At 46.7% G+C, this 15817-nt stretch overlaps 1 protein-coding gene across 2 annotated transcripts in view; it reads left to right on the plus strand.

The window, feature by feature from the left end:
- Positions 1–15817, plus strand: part of LOC142573168 (uncharacterized) — a 275915-nt gene that overhangs the window by 152358 nt on the left and 107740 nt on the right. For both annotated transcript variants that reach the window (XM_075682735.1, XM_075682737.1), the window contains exon 11: positions 7802–7965. In XM_075682735.1, the coding sequence (XP_075538850.1) occupies positions 7802–7965 (164 nt within the window). The remainder of the gene's footprint in view (positions 1–7801; positions 7966–15817) is intronic.

Consider the following 15817-nt stretch of genomic DNA (forward strand, 5'->3'; position numbering starts at 1 on the left):
AGGAACGAAACCTTGGCCAGACTGCTTATCAGTGTTATAGATGTCAGGTCTCGCTAACTTTAATTAGTTGTGAACACTCACCTAGCCTCGAACCACGCGAAACTTAAGGTCAGACTGCGCGTACGCTTGCCAACATGCGCTCATTCCTGGCAGCTCCTGGCCAGATGCCGAGACAGACATCACTTCGTATTGAGCTAGTGACAGCGCTTCTAAATGAGCAATTTGCACGCGGCTACTATCCGTTCGTCTGCGCTACGTAACATGGCCAGTCTGGAGCACATGAGCACGAGCACGCACTCCAGCTCTGTCGAGCACATAGCAAATGCACTACAGTTGCGGTATCTACGTTATGTAGCAGACGCCGTCTGCTACTTAAGGGGGGACATGGGGATCAGCGCTAACTTTCTTGTTCTTTGACTTAGAGCAACGAAATTTGGCAGCGACACTCAAAAGTATATGAAATAAAGAAATATGCAGTTTTCATTATGATACCTTAACTAGTTTTCAAATTACAAAATGTTACATGTGTTCTGCTTGCGGAAAACCTGGCACCGTAACGAAACATGCCAGGGAGCTGCCAGTAGTTTTAATCTGCCCAAAAGAGCACTACAGGGTACAACAGCTTCTTTATTTTCTTTTACACAAAACATCATGTTCCCTTTTAATAATTGTACCAGAACTTGTCATTCACAAATTAGAATGCAGAAAAGGACTAAGCCCTCAGCAAGATAGTGAAGACTTTCATACCCTCAAGCACACTTCAGGGAATACATAAAAACAAACAGGATCAAAATTAGGACCAATGCTACCCTTTCCACAGACAATGCAGAATCTCCAAAACACAATTTTGAGAAAACTTCTCTCAAAGTTCGTGGAGCAGTTCACATCTCACAAAATGCACCAGGATTGTAGTTTTTGCTGTATTTGCTTAAAGGTGACTTTTTGGTTCTCTTACCTTTGATTCATACAGTTCGAGGTGCTGACGTGCAAAGTACCTAGCCGCGCAGTTCGAGATGCCGATGCACGAAATGCCTAGTCGCGGGCTCGAGGAGTCCACACTTGATGTGCTTAGTCGTGCAGTTCGAGGTGCCGACGCGTGAAATGCCTAGACGCGGGCTCGAGGAGTTGACGCAGTAAGCCACTGCTTATGTATGGCTATGGTGTCTAGAGGAGTAGATGTATGGACCGTCACGTCTGGAGCATAGTTCGCCACTTCTCTGCATCATGACACAAAAGTGGTTCTGCACTCGTTACAATGGTTCTCAGTGGCACATGTCATCTGGTACTTATGGCAGACAGCATGCAACGAAAACAACGCAGAGTGAAAAACTGTAACCTGTAGCCATCAGTTTGTGCAATAAGGAGATACAGGTCTCTGTTGCGTGTTTGCAAGTTGCTAAAATATGTTGAAGCTTCTGTGATGAAAATGTGAGCAGCTTGGTTAGCGGAAGCTCATCTTCATTGGCGAATAAGCGGAGTCCACACCAAATAGTGGCAGTATTTCTGCTTTAAAGAACATCAACGAGCACATTTATTTCTTCGCTGTGAACTTTAAATCACGGGGACCTAAAGCAGCATTGCTCTCGGTGCCAATGAGAGCAGCAGCGGACATCGCTTCTCGTCAAAGGACGCTTTTGGGAACAGTTCCTGTTCACAAAACATTAGTCGAACATTCGCATGTTATCGACTAAGTAAAGTTTACCAAAAATGCAATAATACGGTGCTTCCACTCATCTCTATAACATGGTGCCTGAGAAATGGAGAGCAAACATTATTTGGGACTGTGATGACACAACGTGATTATGGCCGCAAACCCTCGGAGAAATCAGTGCAACAAACTGTGAACACCCCTGTGCAAATCATGAGTCACGCTCAATAAAGTTCGATTGGAAGCATGTTAATTTCTGTGCAAGGAGCCGGTGGCTGCACCCCATAACTCAGCAGCAAAAGTAAGTTCGCTTATTCCTGAAATACACAAAATATTGCCAGCTATGGCATTAACAGTGCTAAGGATATTGGGGGTGAGGACTTATGGAGTTGCCATCTCTCGGAAGCGCCACCCTTGCCTTGTATAAGAGATCACACGGCATGCTCCTCATAGGTTTGGCTTACGGCGCTTAATAAAAATGCCATGCGGCAGCCCTCCTGTACATTTCTGTAAGTACTCTCAAAACAAGGGAACTTTATTACTGTCAATATAATAATCTTGGGCAGATTGAGAGCACAGAATCGTTTACAGACGCTATCTCTTTACTGAATACGTACAGCGAAAGCCACTGCACACGGTTGCCGCGATGGAGTCTCTCAAACTGGCTTCTTGCGGGAAAGGTCGGCAATCGCTGAGTGCAAACCATTTGAAATACGTTCTTATAGTGGGCGGTCTGTGTAACCAAATGGTGCATAACAAAATGAAGCCTCAATGCATGCAGTGATAGGAATGGTTCTTGGCGACCGACTGCATGTCTGCATGCATGTCCACGCACAATGTTTTGCTTTCACTTAGAGCAGTTTCGCACCGTGCTGCGAGCTTTAGGCTGTAGCATATGAACATTTGACAGTCCACAAGCAACCATTGTTGCGTGGACGTTATCAGAGCTGTTCAAAGGCAATTTCGTTTTAACAAGGGACTTTGACGCCTACGGCGACTGTGATGTGCCGTCGCAACGATTCAATTTTTTTTCTTCTAAATTCTTGGATGTTTCAATATTATTTCTAAAGAGCATTGTTTAACTGCGCGAACAAACGAACCACAAAGACAGCGAGGGACAAGGACGGGCGCAGACGGACAAGATGGACAAGGACAAGGACTGCGCCCGTCCTTGTCCCTCGCTGTCTTTGTGGTTCGTTTGTTCGCGCAGTTAAACAATGCTCGCTAATATCTACCAACTCGCCCAACAACAAGTTCTTCTAAATTATTTCTAAAGTTGCGTCGCACTGTATGCAGCCAGCGGGCAATTTCACACTGCTTCCTTTTCGTAATCCAGTGAGTTAATTCATAACATAAACATGACCGTATGCCATGCCTTTATTTATTGTGCTTCTTACCGCTCCCTTTCTGTTCCAGTGAACTTGCCAGTATCTAGCATCAACAAGTTCATAGACCAAACCGTCCTGACATTAGCCGGGCAGCGGGCGCGGGCAAACGTCTCAGTGCGTGTTTACTGCTACTCACCAAACATCGCAGTCCAGGCGCCATAGCAGAAATATTCCTCGTGTCTGTGCTTGCTGCATACGCGAGTTGTAGCCGAAGGCTGTTTGCCGATTCCAAGCTTCACGCAGCTTCTTGTCCTGCGGCTAGGTATGAATAAGGCTGACACTCCGCTGTGTACGTCTGGCACTGCGGCACCGAGCAGTAGCCTACCATGCTGCACGCCTCCAAAGGCGACCACTACCTATTATAGTGATTTTAAATGTTGTCAAGCAGACACCCAAGGTGGGAAAGCCTTACCACTTTAACAGAATTGCAGTGCAGGTGGGACTTTAAACTTTCGTTTTCGCCTCGCTTCGGTGCTTCTGAAGTGGCCAACATGGCTGCTGTGTCCACGTGATCCCTCATGCCACGTCACGCCAACGGTGATGCCAGCTTTTCCAGTGGTGGAGCTCACCCCCAATATTACTAAGCTAGGAAAGGCAAACGACAACAAGACTTAGCACAATAGCTGTAAATTCAGCACCAAGGGCAACATCTTTGCTCCAAACAGTTCTTACCCACCGTGATGGCTCAGTGGTTATCATTGTGCTGCTGGTTGATGAGGTCACAGCTTCGTTTATCTGCCATAGCTGCCGCATTCTGATTTTGGTCTGGGCCGCTTATGTATAGGGCCACGTTAACGACTCTCAGGGGGTGCAAAAAGTATTCCAGAATGCCCCACTGTGGCTGCATCTCTCATAGCTAGCCTGTGTGCTTCTGGAAGTTGAACCTTATTATTCAGTTGATTCAAGCTATACTTGGCTGCAGCAAATCTACGCAAAGACTGCTCAATAGTTCACAGCATAAAACTCCTAAATAACCCTGCACTTGTTCAAAACCCCTAAAGCTGTAGTGCAAAGTTCTTGCATAGAATCTAAAAAAATTGTTCCAGCACTTTGGCTTTTCTGACAATGGTGCAATTACTCATACAGCTTTGCTTGCATGCACTTCACAGAATGGTATATGAAGCATAATTCTTAGGTAAAATCAGCAGCAGCTGTATCTTCAAACACGCATTTTGTCTTCGGTGCGTATGGACGACGACACGTGCAAGAGAGCTGTTCTACTGACTGCAGCGCCATATTTTTCATCATAATGCGGAGGAGGGGTGAACTACACTGTGTCTGCACACCTACTCCTCTAGCCACCATAGCGTGGCTATGCGTGCCAGTGAGGAAGACCAGTGTTGCTTGAAGGCATATTCGAGACAGAAATATGGGAGTCTTTCATTGCTGCACCGAAAAAGTGTGAAACTCAGCAGAAAGTGGTATACTTGACACACAACAACCAGGTGCTTTTTGGTTTTCGAATAAATCTATAATTTTAGTATATTCATTATCAGGACAATTCTATTTGGTAAAAGAAGGTTTTAAACATGTCAGTCTCTATGAAGATCTCAATGGGAATTTAACTTACTTCATGCTTACTTCATTACATCCCGTGTTGTTATAGTAACAAGGTTCATTTTAGCGAGGTTCGAGTGCATTGGCATTCTTTTTGTTGCATTCTGTGCTCTATGTACCATTAACTGACTTTCATCTGTATCCAGGGTGTCTACCAACCAGGAAAACCGGGAATTCTCGTCGAATTTGAATAGCCTGGAAATACTCGGGGAATTAGTGCTTCTAGCTATCAGGGAAAATTAGCTGTAACTTTATTGAAAGGGAACGAAAGTCGTGTTAATGCTGGCTCCAGTAACAGAGGAATCGCAACGAATCGTCATTGACGCCGTTTCATCGGCACGATGTATTGCCAGAGTAGTTAACGATCGATTTTCCAGAAGCCCAATTTTTCGGACATGACCGATAATTCGCGTGGTTTTGCGGCACCACCACGTACTCCATATAGTCAATGTATAATGGCCTGACTGCAGTTCTGAAATGACAATAATCAAAGCCACCACCGCCGCCATTTTAATTATCTCGCCGCCTCGAACCGGCACTCTCGCACGTAGATCCGCTGGCAGCCGTAGCCACCACCGCGGCAACGTTAGGCCTAGCTGCTTCTACGTTCGCTATTAAGCTTCTTGCCGTGTGGTGCCGTGTTTTTCATTGAAAGAATTCGCCGCTGTCAGCAATGGCACCGACTCCGCCTTTGTAATCCTCGCGATTGGCTTCGAAGCTTGGAAAGCACGGTGCGTTGCATAATGCCGGTTCCCGAAAGTGAGCTTCGCCTCCGTACAGAAATGTTACTTGGTGAAGCATACGCAAAAGTATTGTAGTGAAGCATAACAAGCGTGGGAAGGGGCTATTGCCACGGGACACAGTATGTATTCGTTAATTATACACGTGTACACCCGGTATTTCCTGTCACAGTACGAGCACTGATATGCCTAATACGTGTACCGACATGCCTTCAGAGCGTTATCGAATGGGCCTGTGGCGGTTTGAGCCCTTAAGGGCAGTAAATGACATACATTTATTTTTTCCAACTGGCCGATTTTTCGGACGTTATTGCGGCCCCTAAGGAGTTCTAAAAATTGGACCTGGACTGTGCTACTGACCAAGAAAATACTTCAAATGTTTCGTGGGCCGAACGAGTGGCGGAAGGAGGACAAGAACAGAAAGGACCTACGCATTGAGGAATGAATGGGAAACGAAGCTTGCTGCCGCCATTTTGAAGGAGCTTGAGCTCAAAAAACAAAGTGTTGGCTGATGCCGAGACGCAGGTGTCCCTCAACCAAACCAAAATAAACTCTTCAAAGCAGTGAAACACAACACTCATATGTTGTGTATGAGCTGAGAGTATGTCAGGACAGTTCAGGTTGACTTTCCAGCTGCTAAGAGAGAATCTTAGTTGTGACAAAGTTCAGGCCTCATACCGATGAGCTTGCTAGCAATTGATTGAAATAGCTTGCGTAATGCCAGTGTCCGAAAGTTAGCTTCGCCTTAGTACAGCAGTGTTACGCGGTGAAGCATAAGCGTGTGAAGAGTCAGTTGTCACAGGACACAGTTTGTATTCCTTAATTATACACCCGTGCACCCCCGTCTCCTGTCACAGTACAAGCACCGATGTGCCTAATAAGTGTACTGGCAGGACTTAAGAGTTTTTTCGGACGTGCCTGTGGGGATTTTAGCCCTTAAGGGCAGTTAAAGACATGGATTCATTTTTTTCGGACTCCGATTTTTGGGATGTTTTTGCGGCCCCTAGGGATCCGAAAAATCGGATGTTGACTGTACAACTGACCAAGAGGATGCTTCAAATGATCCATGGGGTGAAAGCGTGGCAGAAGGAGGACGAGAGCAGAAAGGACTGACACATTTTGGAATGAATGAGAAAGGAAGCATGCCGCTCTCTCTTTAGTTGAAGGAGGTTGGGCTCAAAAAACGATGTGTTGGCTCATGCCGAGATGCAGGTGTCCCTCATCCAAACAGAAATAAGCTCTTTAAAGCAGTGAAACCCAACACTGATATGTTGTGTATGGGCTGAGAGTATGTCAGGACAGTTGAGGTTGACTTTCCAGCTGCTAAGAGAGAATCTTAGTTGTGACAAAGTTCAGGCCTCATACCGATGAGCTTGCTATCAATTGATTGAAATAGCTCTTATTCGAAAATATTTACTTATGTATGCATCTACTTTTAATTTGTATTTGAAAATGTTCGACTCAATTTGGAATGGGTTTTGCCATTTTTTTTCACTGTGCATTTTACTAAGACCTTCCTTCTGATTTCTCTTCAAATAAAATACATATTACTCCATGCTATTCAAACTGGATTGTCATTTTTTTGTTTCAATATGCTTACTAGAGAGTGACGGCATCGGGCAACATGGTGTCAGCCTGTCGACGTAAAACAACATTCTGGCTCATTCAGGGAATTTTGCAAAGGTGCACATGGAAAACTTGGAAAACTCAGGGAATTTGGAAATGTCAACTTGGTAGACACCCTGGTATCGCTCCCCACTCCAGTGCTCCCTCACTCAATGTTCCAACTTATGGCGCAAACAAATAAAAACTACAAGTTTTGTTTCTCTAATTTGAGCCACTTGTCATTTTTGACCTTGATATTTCAAATAGGAGCTGGATAGCAAAATTGACATAGTTAATTCTGAAAACATGCGAGCATAGTGCATCCTGTAATCCTGTGTTCAACTTGTGAAATGCGACTCCGTCTAGTGGCCTTCAGGAGTGACTTGCTGTCAAACAACACTTGTTTCATCTAAAGTGTGACAACATAGGGACGGTGAAGCCTGTTGTTGCATTTATCACCTCTGTATAGGTGGTAAAGCCTGGTAAGCTGTAGCATTGCTTAGAATCATATTTTATTGTGCAAGTGTTAGTCACAAAATTAATGTGATGTTGTAAAACTTGCAACCGCTGTCTAAGCAGGAGAATTCTTCGTCCACCAGAAAGGTGGGGCAGTCACACAGTTGATAGCGTATTTTATGATCATGGGTGCTTCTGTTTTCTATTTATTCTTAATTCTACCTTTTCCTGCCACCAATACATGACAAAAGGAACCAGCCGCTTGATAATGCCATGCGCTGCATGGGTCTTAAGTGTTCCTTTGTGAAAGCAAAGGTTAACCACTTGCCAGGGAGAATAGTGTCTACACACACACTGGAGCTGCTGTTTTGCCCCTGGTGACAATATGCTACTGCATGGTTGTGCAGATAATGTGGAGCTCCAAAAGCAGACGTCCCAGCAGGAGGAAGAGGCGTCACGGCTGCGCCTCGAGCTGAAGACGGTGCAGTTGGAGCTCTCCTCGCTGCACAATCAGCTGGAGGAGAGCACACGACGGCTGGAGCTGCAGTCACAACAGCTAGAACGGCTCAAGGTGGGAGGACTGGTTTTTGGTACACATTCTCGCAGAAGGTGCGGTCCCCTGTAGCAACACTGCTTGCATTTACGTGAATACAACAGTTGATACATTGGAGTTCATTTCCAGCACATTGCATTGGTGTAAATGGCAGTAATGAGCTGCAAAGGCAGCTCAACAATGCACAGCGTTCCCACCAGACGATGCTAGATGCAAAGGTCACTAAAAAGAAAAATAAGTAGAGCTCTACTATTGTAGGAATGTGCAAATACTCAAATATTCTATTTTAAATTGAATAGTGAACGTTCGAATTGTTTGATTCGCAAATTGATATCCAATATTTGATTTATTGAATATTAAATACAGCCCCCCCCCCCCCTTCATAGATTATCAATGGGGCCATGTGGCATCATGTCTTCTTTTGTAGGGTTTTGGTCAAATCGACTGAAAAATTGCAGTTGCCTAATAGTTGAAAGAACAGCACAGCCTTAAAGAAACAGACAACCTATTTTTAAATACCTAGTTTTTTATGATGTAATGCAAAGCTCGCCCTTGGTAGTGTTTACACCTGCAGCGCGTGGATATTTTTTAAGCAGAATTTTTTTATCTGAGCAGCCTCTAATAAATGTAAGAGCCCCTCCTCCAGCAATGCGGAGAAGCGAGAGCGATGTCAATAGCCCGCTTAAAAAATCCGCCTCTTTCATGGTGCGGCCATGCATGCATCCTGCCATAGCGTATTAGTTGCAAAACACTTTGGAAGGGTCACGTGCGTCGCTGCACACCGGAAAGTCCCCCGAAAAAAAAAAATCGGAAGCAAGCTGCTGCAAACACTTGTGCCATGTACCGCATTGAAACTCTACTGGTAGCTCGATGTTATTGCCGTGCCGAAAACGTGCAATGTGTAAGACTGCAACTACACTTTAAAAGAGAAAGTCACCAGGGCTTCGTCCGAGTAGTTCGGACTGCACCATGAGCCAGGTAGTTGCCGCCTTTCATTGATGGCTAGCAAATTTAATGAAAAAGCCATGCGTTACACGTGGGCGACAGTTAAAAACATCACATTGCCGATGAAGTCTGGTAGGCCTGACTTGCCAGTGTTGGCTACGCATGCCTAACTTCACATAATCATTTAAGGCATGGTAACACTGGGTCGATACGAGACCGACAAGACGCTCACATCAACGATTGACTGACTATTCAGTACAGTGCATCACTGAACGCATTTTATCCTACCAGGCCAACAACAACGCAACTGACGAGCGAGAGTTGTCACACTGCTATAGGCTTTCTTGTCGACGGCACCGACAAAATCAGTGTGCCGACCACCGTTCGGCCGAACCCTGTGCGATCGGCCATCGAACTGACAATGCGAGATAGTGACAGTGCCTTCACTTGTATACAGTAGAACCCCGCTGTTACGTTCCTCACTCCTGCGTTTTCCCGGCTGCTACGTCGTTTTCATCCGGTCCCGGCATAGCTTCCATAGGATCCAATGTATAAGGAACCCCGCCGTTACGTAGTAGCTGTGAAAACGTTCCCGCATGATACGTCGCAACTCAGCCCCCCGAACCTGCCTGGGCTAAAGTAGGCAACGCGCTCCAACCACCATTTTGGCTTTTGACGAGTTTTGGTCGGGCTTGGCTATGGAACTGGCTGCAAGAAGCCGCACGCCAATTCGAGAGGCCGCCATCGAACTAACGTGCGGCTTCTTGCAGCCAGTTCTATAGCCAAGCCCGGCCAAAACTCTCCAAAAGCCAAAATGGCGGTCACATACGACGACTACGTCGCCGTAGATGTTGTTGTCATGACGTCAGAGTGTCAGAGCATCGCCGAGATTGTTGGAACTCGCGAGTGAAGCCGCAGACTGCGATGCATGAGCCGCATGATGCCGGGGAGTTGCCAAATCCAGAAGCCGTCGCGACTCTGGACCTCCTCCGCACGTACGTCACACCTCACAGCGACGCTGACAGCAATGCGGCCTTCCAGGCTATTGAGAAACGTGTGGTGATTTCTAGCGAGCGAAATAAAAGGCAAGCCACCAATCTCGATTTTTTTTTTTGGTCCTAAGCGCACTCTGTGGAAATAAATTGTCTATAGTTGAAGCTGCACTTTTTTGCATTTATTTTCGGAGCTTTCCTCACTGTTGCGTTTTCCCGGCTGTTACGTTTTTTGTCCCCGGTCCGGTTAAAAACGTATAGTCAAGTGTTCGACGAAAACTTGTCTGGCGAGGAAACGTAATGGTGCCAAAAAACGTGCACTCGCCAAGAATGAAATAAAAAATAAAGAACCAACGTTTCGGGCCCCGTACGGGTCCCTTGATCACAATGAAGATGTAAGCATGGGCGCGCGGCTATTTATGGGTGAGGTGGCGCAGTGTTCGGGTGTATATCTCGGGAAGATTACCCCGCGTCCTGTTTATCGTGTGTCTAGTTGATTGGATGTGAAATGATTCTAAAAGCAAACGGGCAGATATGTGTTTTTCTTTTGCGATGATGGCTGCCGAGTCCCAGTCAATGATGTGTCCGGTTAGTTCGTGATGCTCCGCCAGGGCGTTCGCGGCTGTGTGACCTTTGACGACGTCATTCATGTGTTGTCTCAAGCGCCGTTTAAAATTTCCGCTCTCGCCGATGTACGACACGTGACACTCCTTGCAGGGTATTTTGTATATCACTCCCGGGTAGTCCGCGTGTTGCAAATGGTCTTTTGCGCGTACCAGCTGTTGGCCAAGTTTTCGGGAAGGCACGTTTGCGATCTGAACACCGTAGCCCTTAAAGATTCATGCCAGGGCTTCGCTTGTTCCCACTGTGTAGGGTACCGCCGCGCGCTTCACTGTTTCTTTCGCCGTTTCACGGCGGGGCTTCGCTGCTTTGCGCTCCTGCGTTCTGAGCAGTTGTCGAGGGTAGCCATTGTTCAACAGGTCCCTTTTTACAACCTGTAGCTCTTGCCTACGTGTCGTGGAACTAGAGCAGACGCGGTATACAGTTCTAGAGAACTATAGTTCTATACAGAACTAGAGTATACAGTTCACGGCTGAAGAGGAAAACAATGGGCGAATTCCGTTCATGGATGTCCTCGTAGAGAGGACTTCAAGCGGCTTGAGGACTAGTGTCTACAGAAAGCCAACGCACACCGGAAAGTACCTGAGCTTCGACTCGGCGCACCCAATTGGGCAAAAACGATCCGTCGCAGCAGCACTCCTCTCCCGGGCATTCCGCGTCTGCTCTAGTTCCACGACACGTAGGCCAGAGCTACAGGTTGTAAAAAGGGACCTGTTGAACAATGGCTACCCTCGACAACTGCTCAGAACGCAGGAGCGCAAAGCAGCGAAGCCCCGCCGTGAAACGGCGAAAGAAACAGTGAAGTGCGCGGCGGTACCCCACACAGTGGGAACAAGCGAAGCCCTGGCACGAATTTTTAAGGGCTACGGTGTTCAGATCGCCCACGTGCCTTCCCAAAAACTTGGCCAACAGCTGGTACGCGCAAAAGACTATTTGCAACACGCGGACTACCCGGGAGTGATATACAAAATACCCTGCAAGGAGTGTGACATGTCGTACATCGGTGAGAGCGGAAATTTTAAACGGAGCTTGAGACAACACATGAATGACGTCGCCAAGGGTCACACAGCCGCGAACGCCCTGGCGGAGCATCACGAACTAACCGGACACATCATTGACTGGGACTCGGCAGCCATCATCGCAAAAGAAAAACACATATCTGCCCGTTTGCTTTTAGAATCATTTCACATCCAATCAACTAGACACACGATAAACAGGACGCAGGGTAATCTTCCCGAGATATACACCCGAACACTGCGCCACCTCACCCATAAATAGCCGCGCGCCCATGCTTACATCTTCATTGTGATCAAGGGACCCGTACGGGGCCCGAAACGTCGGTTCTTTATTTTTTATTTCATTCTTGGTGAGTGCACGTTTTTTGGCACCGGTTAAAAACGTATGAACGGGGTTCCACTGTACACAATTAATCGCGTTCAAAGCGAGTCAGAACGTGCCTATAAAGTTAAAATGCACAAGCTTCAACGCTATGAAGCCGTGCACATGAAGTTTAAGCCAATGTTGATGCTGTTAAGCGAAGGTTAAGCCTGGCGCCGTTGTGTTCATGCATCCGCTACTGGCGGACTTGAATAGAATGTAAGCAGTTAGGACCAAAGAAACTGCTTTTACAGCTCAGTTCTGTCTTTAGTGATTTGAAGTCAACTACACTTCACTTCGCACGGTGCACACACAATAAGCGGAAAGTGGCGACACAGCGCTGTGCCAATATCTGTACGTCACCGTACCGGTAGGCTGCCGGTTGCATTCGCCACGTAGATAAGTGGGTCTGTACGTGTTGTTATGCTTACACATTTCTCAATTCCAGAGATGTATTGTTTACCTCTGCGTCAAACAGGAAACAAGAGATGGTGCATTCAGTACACAGCAGCATAAATAACCGTCTCGCTCAATTATACCAATGGTATCAGTGATGGTATGCGCATTTTCGTGAAAGAACAGCATGGCCTACAAATGAGCACTTAATTTATGCAAGCACAGTTTTCTCTAATAATGTTTTATAGTACGCCTAAACTGTAACAGCCCGTAATATGTTATCTGGATCACAGCTGCCGTCGTTCAAGTGGCACGGCCACTCATATTGACTCGTCCCAGGATGGAACAACCTGGCACATATGCGCAGATATGTATGTTTTGCTACGTTTTGACATTTATTTCTTATCAGCAATGCACCTTTTCCACAATGTTGGATGCTAGTAACGATCTGTGCCTGTAGATGTCGTTGTAAACAAGTGCACCTCTTTGATAAATCTGGTGTGAAAGACTGCGCTCGAAGACTTCTTGGATATGCAAAATGTGTAAATAATGTTTGCTCATCCAATAGCTCACCCAGTAGTACTTCATGGTTTCCAGGAACAACATTCTGCCCTAAAGAAGCCACTAATAATTATTCGCAATCCATGAAATGCACAACAGACGCGCACTCAACGTGGGGGCAGCTACACAAATCAAGCAGCGAGAGCCCTCGCACCTTTCCAAAACGTTTCCAGTGGTGTGCGGCAGAGGGCCGCACAGAAAAATGAAAAAGGCGGATTGTGAAAGCCACCCATCATTCTGCTTCCACAGGAGTCAATGTAACTGCGGTTAAGCACCTACATTTTTACCTTTTCTACCACTTTTGATGATAAAAAGCTGGTACAATAAGTTTGCGTTGTTGTACAGACCTTTCTTATATTTTTACCACGTTTTTCCCCAAGTACATGCCTACATCATGGCTAGCCAGCCCCCGTCATCATTATTCTGTTGATAGACAAGCCAAACCAACTCATCGAAAACGAAGGTGAAGGCAGCGCCACTTTTCTGCTCACTATGAAAGAAGGCCGATATCCACATTGTAAGTCAGAAAAATCCTATAACACAAGAAAGTGTGCTGCATTTCAGTACTAATAAAAAGACCAGGAACCGCGTACACTAGTAGAAGGTCACATGTTAGGCCTCTCATGCATTTCATGCAACATGCAGACGGCGCCGTAAATCTACGGCATCGACCATTTTCGGACTTGTTCACGGGCCGTGTATTTACGTCATTGACTTTGACTGTCAAAGGGTTAAAGAGAGAGATGCTCCTGCTCCAAGGCAAAGAAAGTTTCGACAATGGTTTGACGATGGATCTGTACCCCATCTATTTTCTTCCGCCACGTACATTTCCTTCGCCAGCAGTTCTGCGAGGTATTGGACACAGTAGATTTCTCACAGCACGTCAGGCATCCATCCGAAATGTGGCAGCACATGACACAGATTAAGCAGTTTTTGATTGAGCATGGTGATAGCACGTAACTGTTAATTTCTACGGGTAAGATCTGGAGCTTGAACGGCTCAATGTTCACCGTGAAAGGCTCATAGATATAGCCATTTCCTATGTGGTGCCCCAAATGCACCTATTGAGGCCGGGACACCTTTGGGTTGAGGACAAACACCCCTTTCCAAGCATTGAAGTCCCATAATAGCTAAGCACGAGGCCGGGAGCGCGCTTGTACCTATTTTACTGGTAGGTACCGGGTGGCAGCACTCGCCTTCCACAGCCGTGGCTGATGCTCTTCAATGGGCCTGTCTGTGGTTGGACAACCAGGTGCCCAGAAAAAACTCTTAAATCTATATTTGGCCCCCTATTCGAGATGTGAACCACCATGAGAACTGAACACCAGGCCAAGGAACAACTCCATCCATCAGAAAAAGCTGGTGGGCTTCCGGTGGCATCGGGATTTGAGCTTGGTACCTCCCGCATGCAAGCTGGATGCTTCACCGCTAGGCCACAGCTGCTGTAGATTCTCTCATCCCCCCCCCCCCCCCCAGGCAGATTGAAAACTCAGCGCCTATCCATGGTGGTGCCTTGACATGCGCAGCGTTCCCACGGCACACAATGATTATTGGCACAATGTTCATCCAGGTCGACAATACAAATCGAAATGCTTAACACGACACGGATAAAGGGAACTACAACAGCAGCACATATGGAAAGCTCGAGAGCATGTGCAAAGATCAATCTGATAAGCCATGCCGATTGCTGGAAAAGGCATGCTGATTGCACTGAATATGCAATTTCAGTGTTCATACACGCAGATTCGCTTAGTTGGGAGCTCTCTACCACCTACCAACACACTGAGCACACAGATGAACTTGGCACATGTGCTTAATGTAGTTACCGGCTGGACGACCGCGGACCCGAACACCGCCTAAACCATCCATCTAACTCGTACACCGTGTACACGTGATCTCGCAACCTATCACTGATGAGCCAACCATAGGAACGTGTTAGCAACAAACTTTTCATGACGGTTTGCAGCCTGTTATCACATCGGCTGGCGCTGAATTTGTGTCATGGCCACACCATTGGTCGTACTGTCTAGCCTGTTAGGCCTAATTGGAGATTTGTCATTGGGTGTTGACGAATAAAGTTGCGGTTAGCAAATCAACGCAGATGTACTCGCAGTGGTCGCATAACCTTCAGAAAGCTCACAAACCGCCTCGGCAACGAAAAAGAATGCATACGATGAGTGTTGCATGTTCACGGCCACCATCTTTGCAAAATACCGTACGTTGGGCCCTCGTTCCAAACGCCATTCGTAGTCGCACAACAGTCTCCTTTCGTAGCTTAGAGTAACCCATCACAGGACTGGCTTTAGATTTACATGGCAGGCTCGAAGATATTTGACAGCACGTTGACCGCCCGCTGAAGACGCATCTATAGAGATGGCAGATGATTGTGGATGAAAGAACGAAAGAAAAGGGGAGGGGGGTAGAGTCACGCAAACTTGCCGCGGGCCCTCCCAATTTTGAGAACTCTTTACAGTTGGTGCTGACTGCATGCGGCGCTGATGACCGAGTAGAGTGGTGACAAGTGACGTGATGCGCATTCCCCACTTTTGTCTGTCATGCAGATTGGCCTTAAAACAAGCTGATAATAACCACCTGCCATAAAGATGAAAAAAAATAATTGACCTACAATTGTGATACTCCTTAATGTGAAATTTGAGCACAGCTGTATGTGTCTTTTCATTTCACAGTATATTGGCTCACGCAGACAATCTGCCGCATGTGACGCATATTGCAAGCGGAGCAGTATGTGATGCGACTGCCTCGTTAATTGGGAGATTGCAAGAGGCGGCGCGCGGGTGATGCGTGGGTGCGATTCACAGCAGCCGCCACAGACAGACCTCTGCTCATGCGGCACTTTGTTTCCACACAGATGACGTGCTCTACTCTGACACCATCTCGTAGTCATCATCGCCGCAAAGCCCGTCTTTTGTGGCACTACACTTTTCTTCTCACGCTTTCGCCATACCCTCCTCCGTCGC

Source organism: Dermacentor variabilis, chromosome 2 (assembly GCF_050947875.1).
Source record: "Dermacentor variabilis isolate Ectoservices chromosome 2, ASM5094787v1, whole genome shotgun sequence".
Classification (NCBI taxonomy): domain Eukaryota; kingdom Metazoa; phylum Arthropoda; class Arachnida; order Ixodida; family Ixodidae; genus Dermacentor; species Dermacentor variabilis.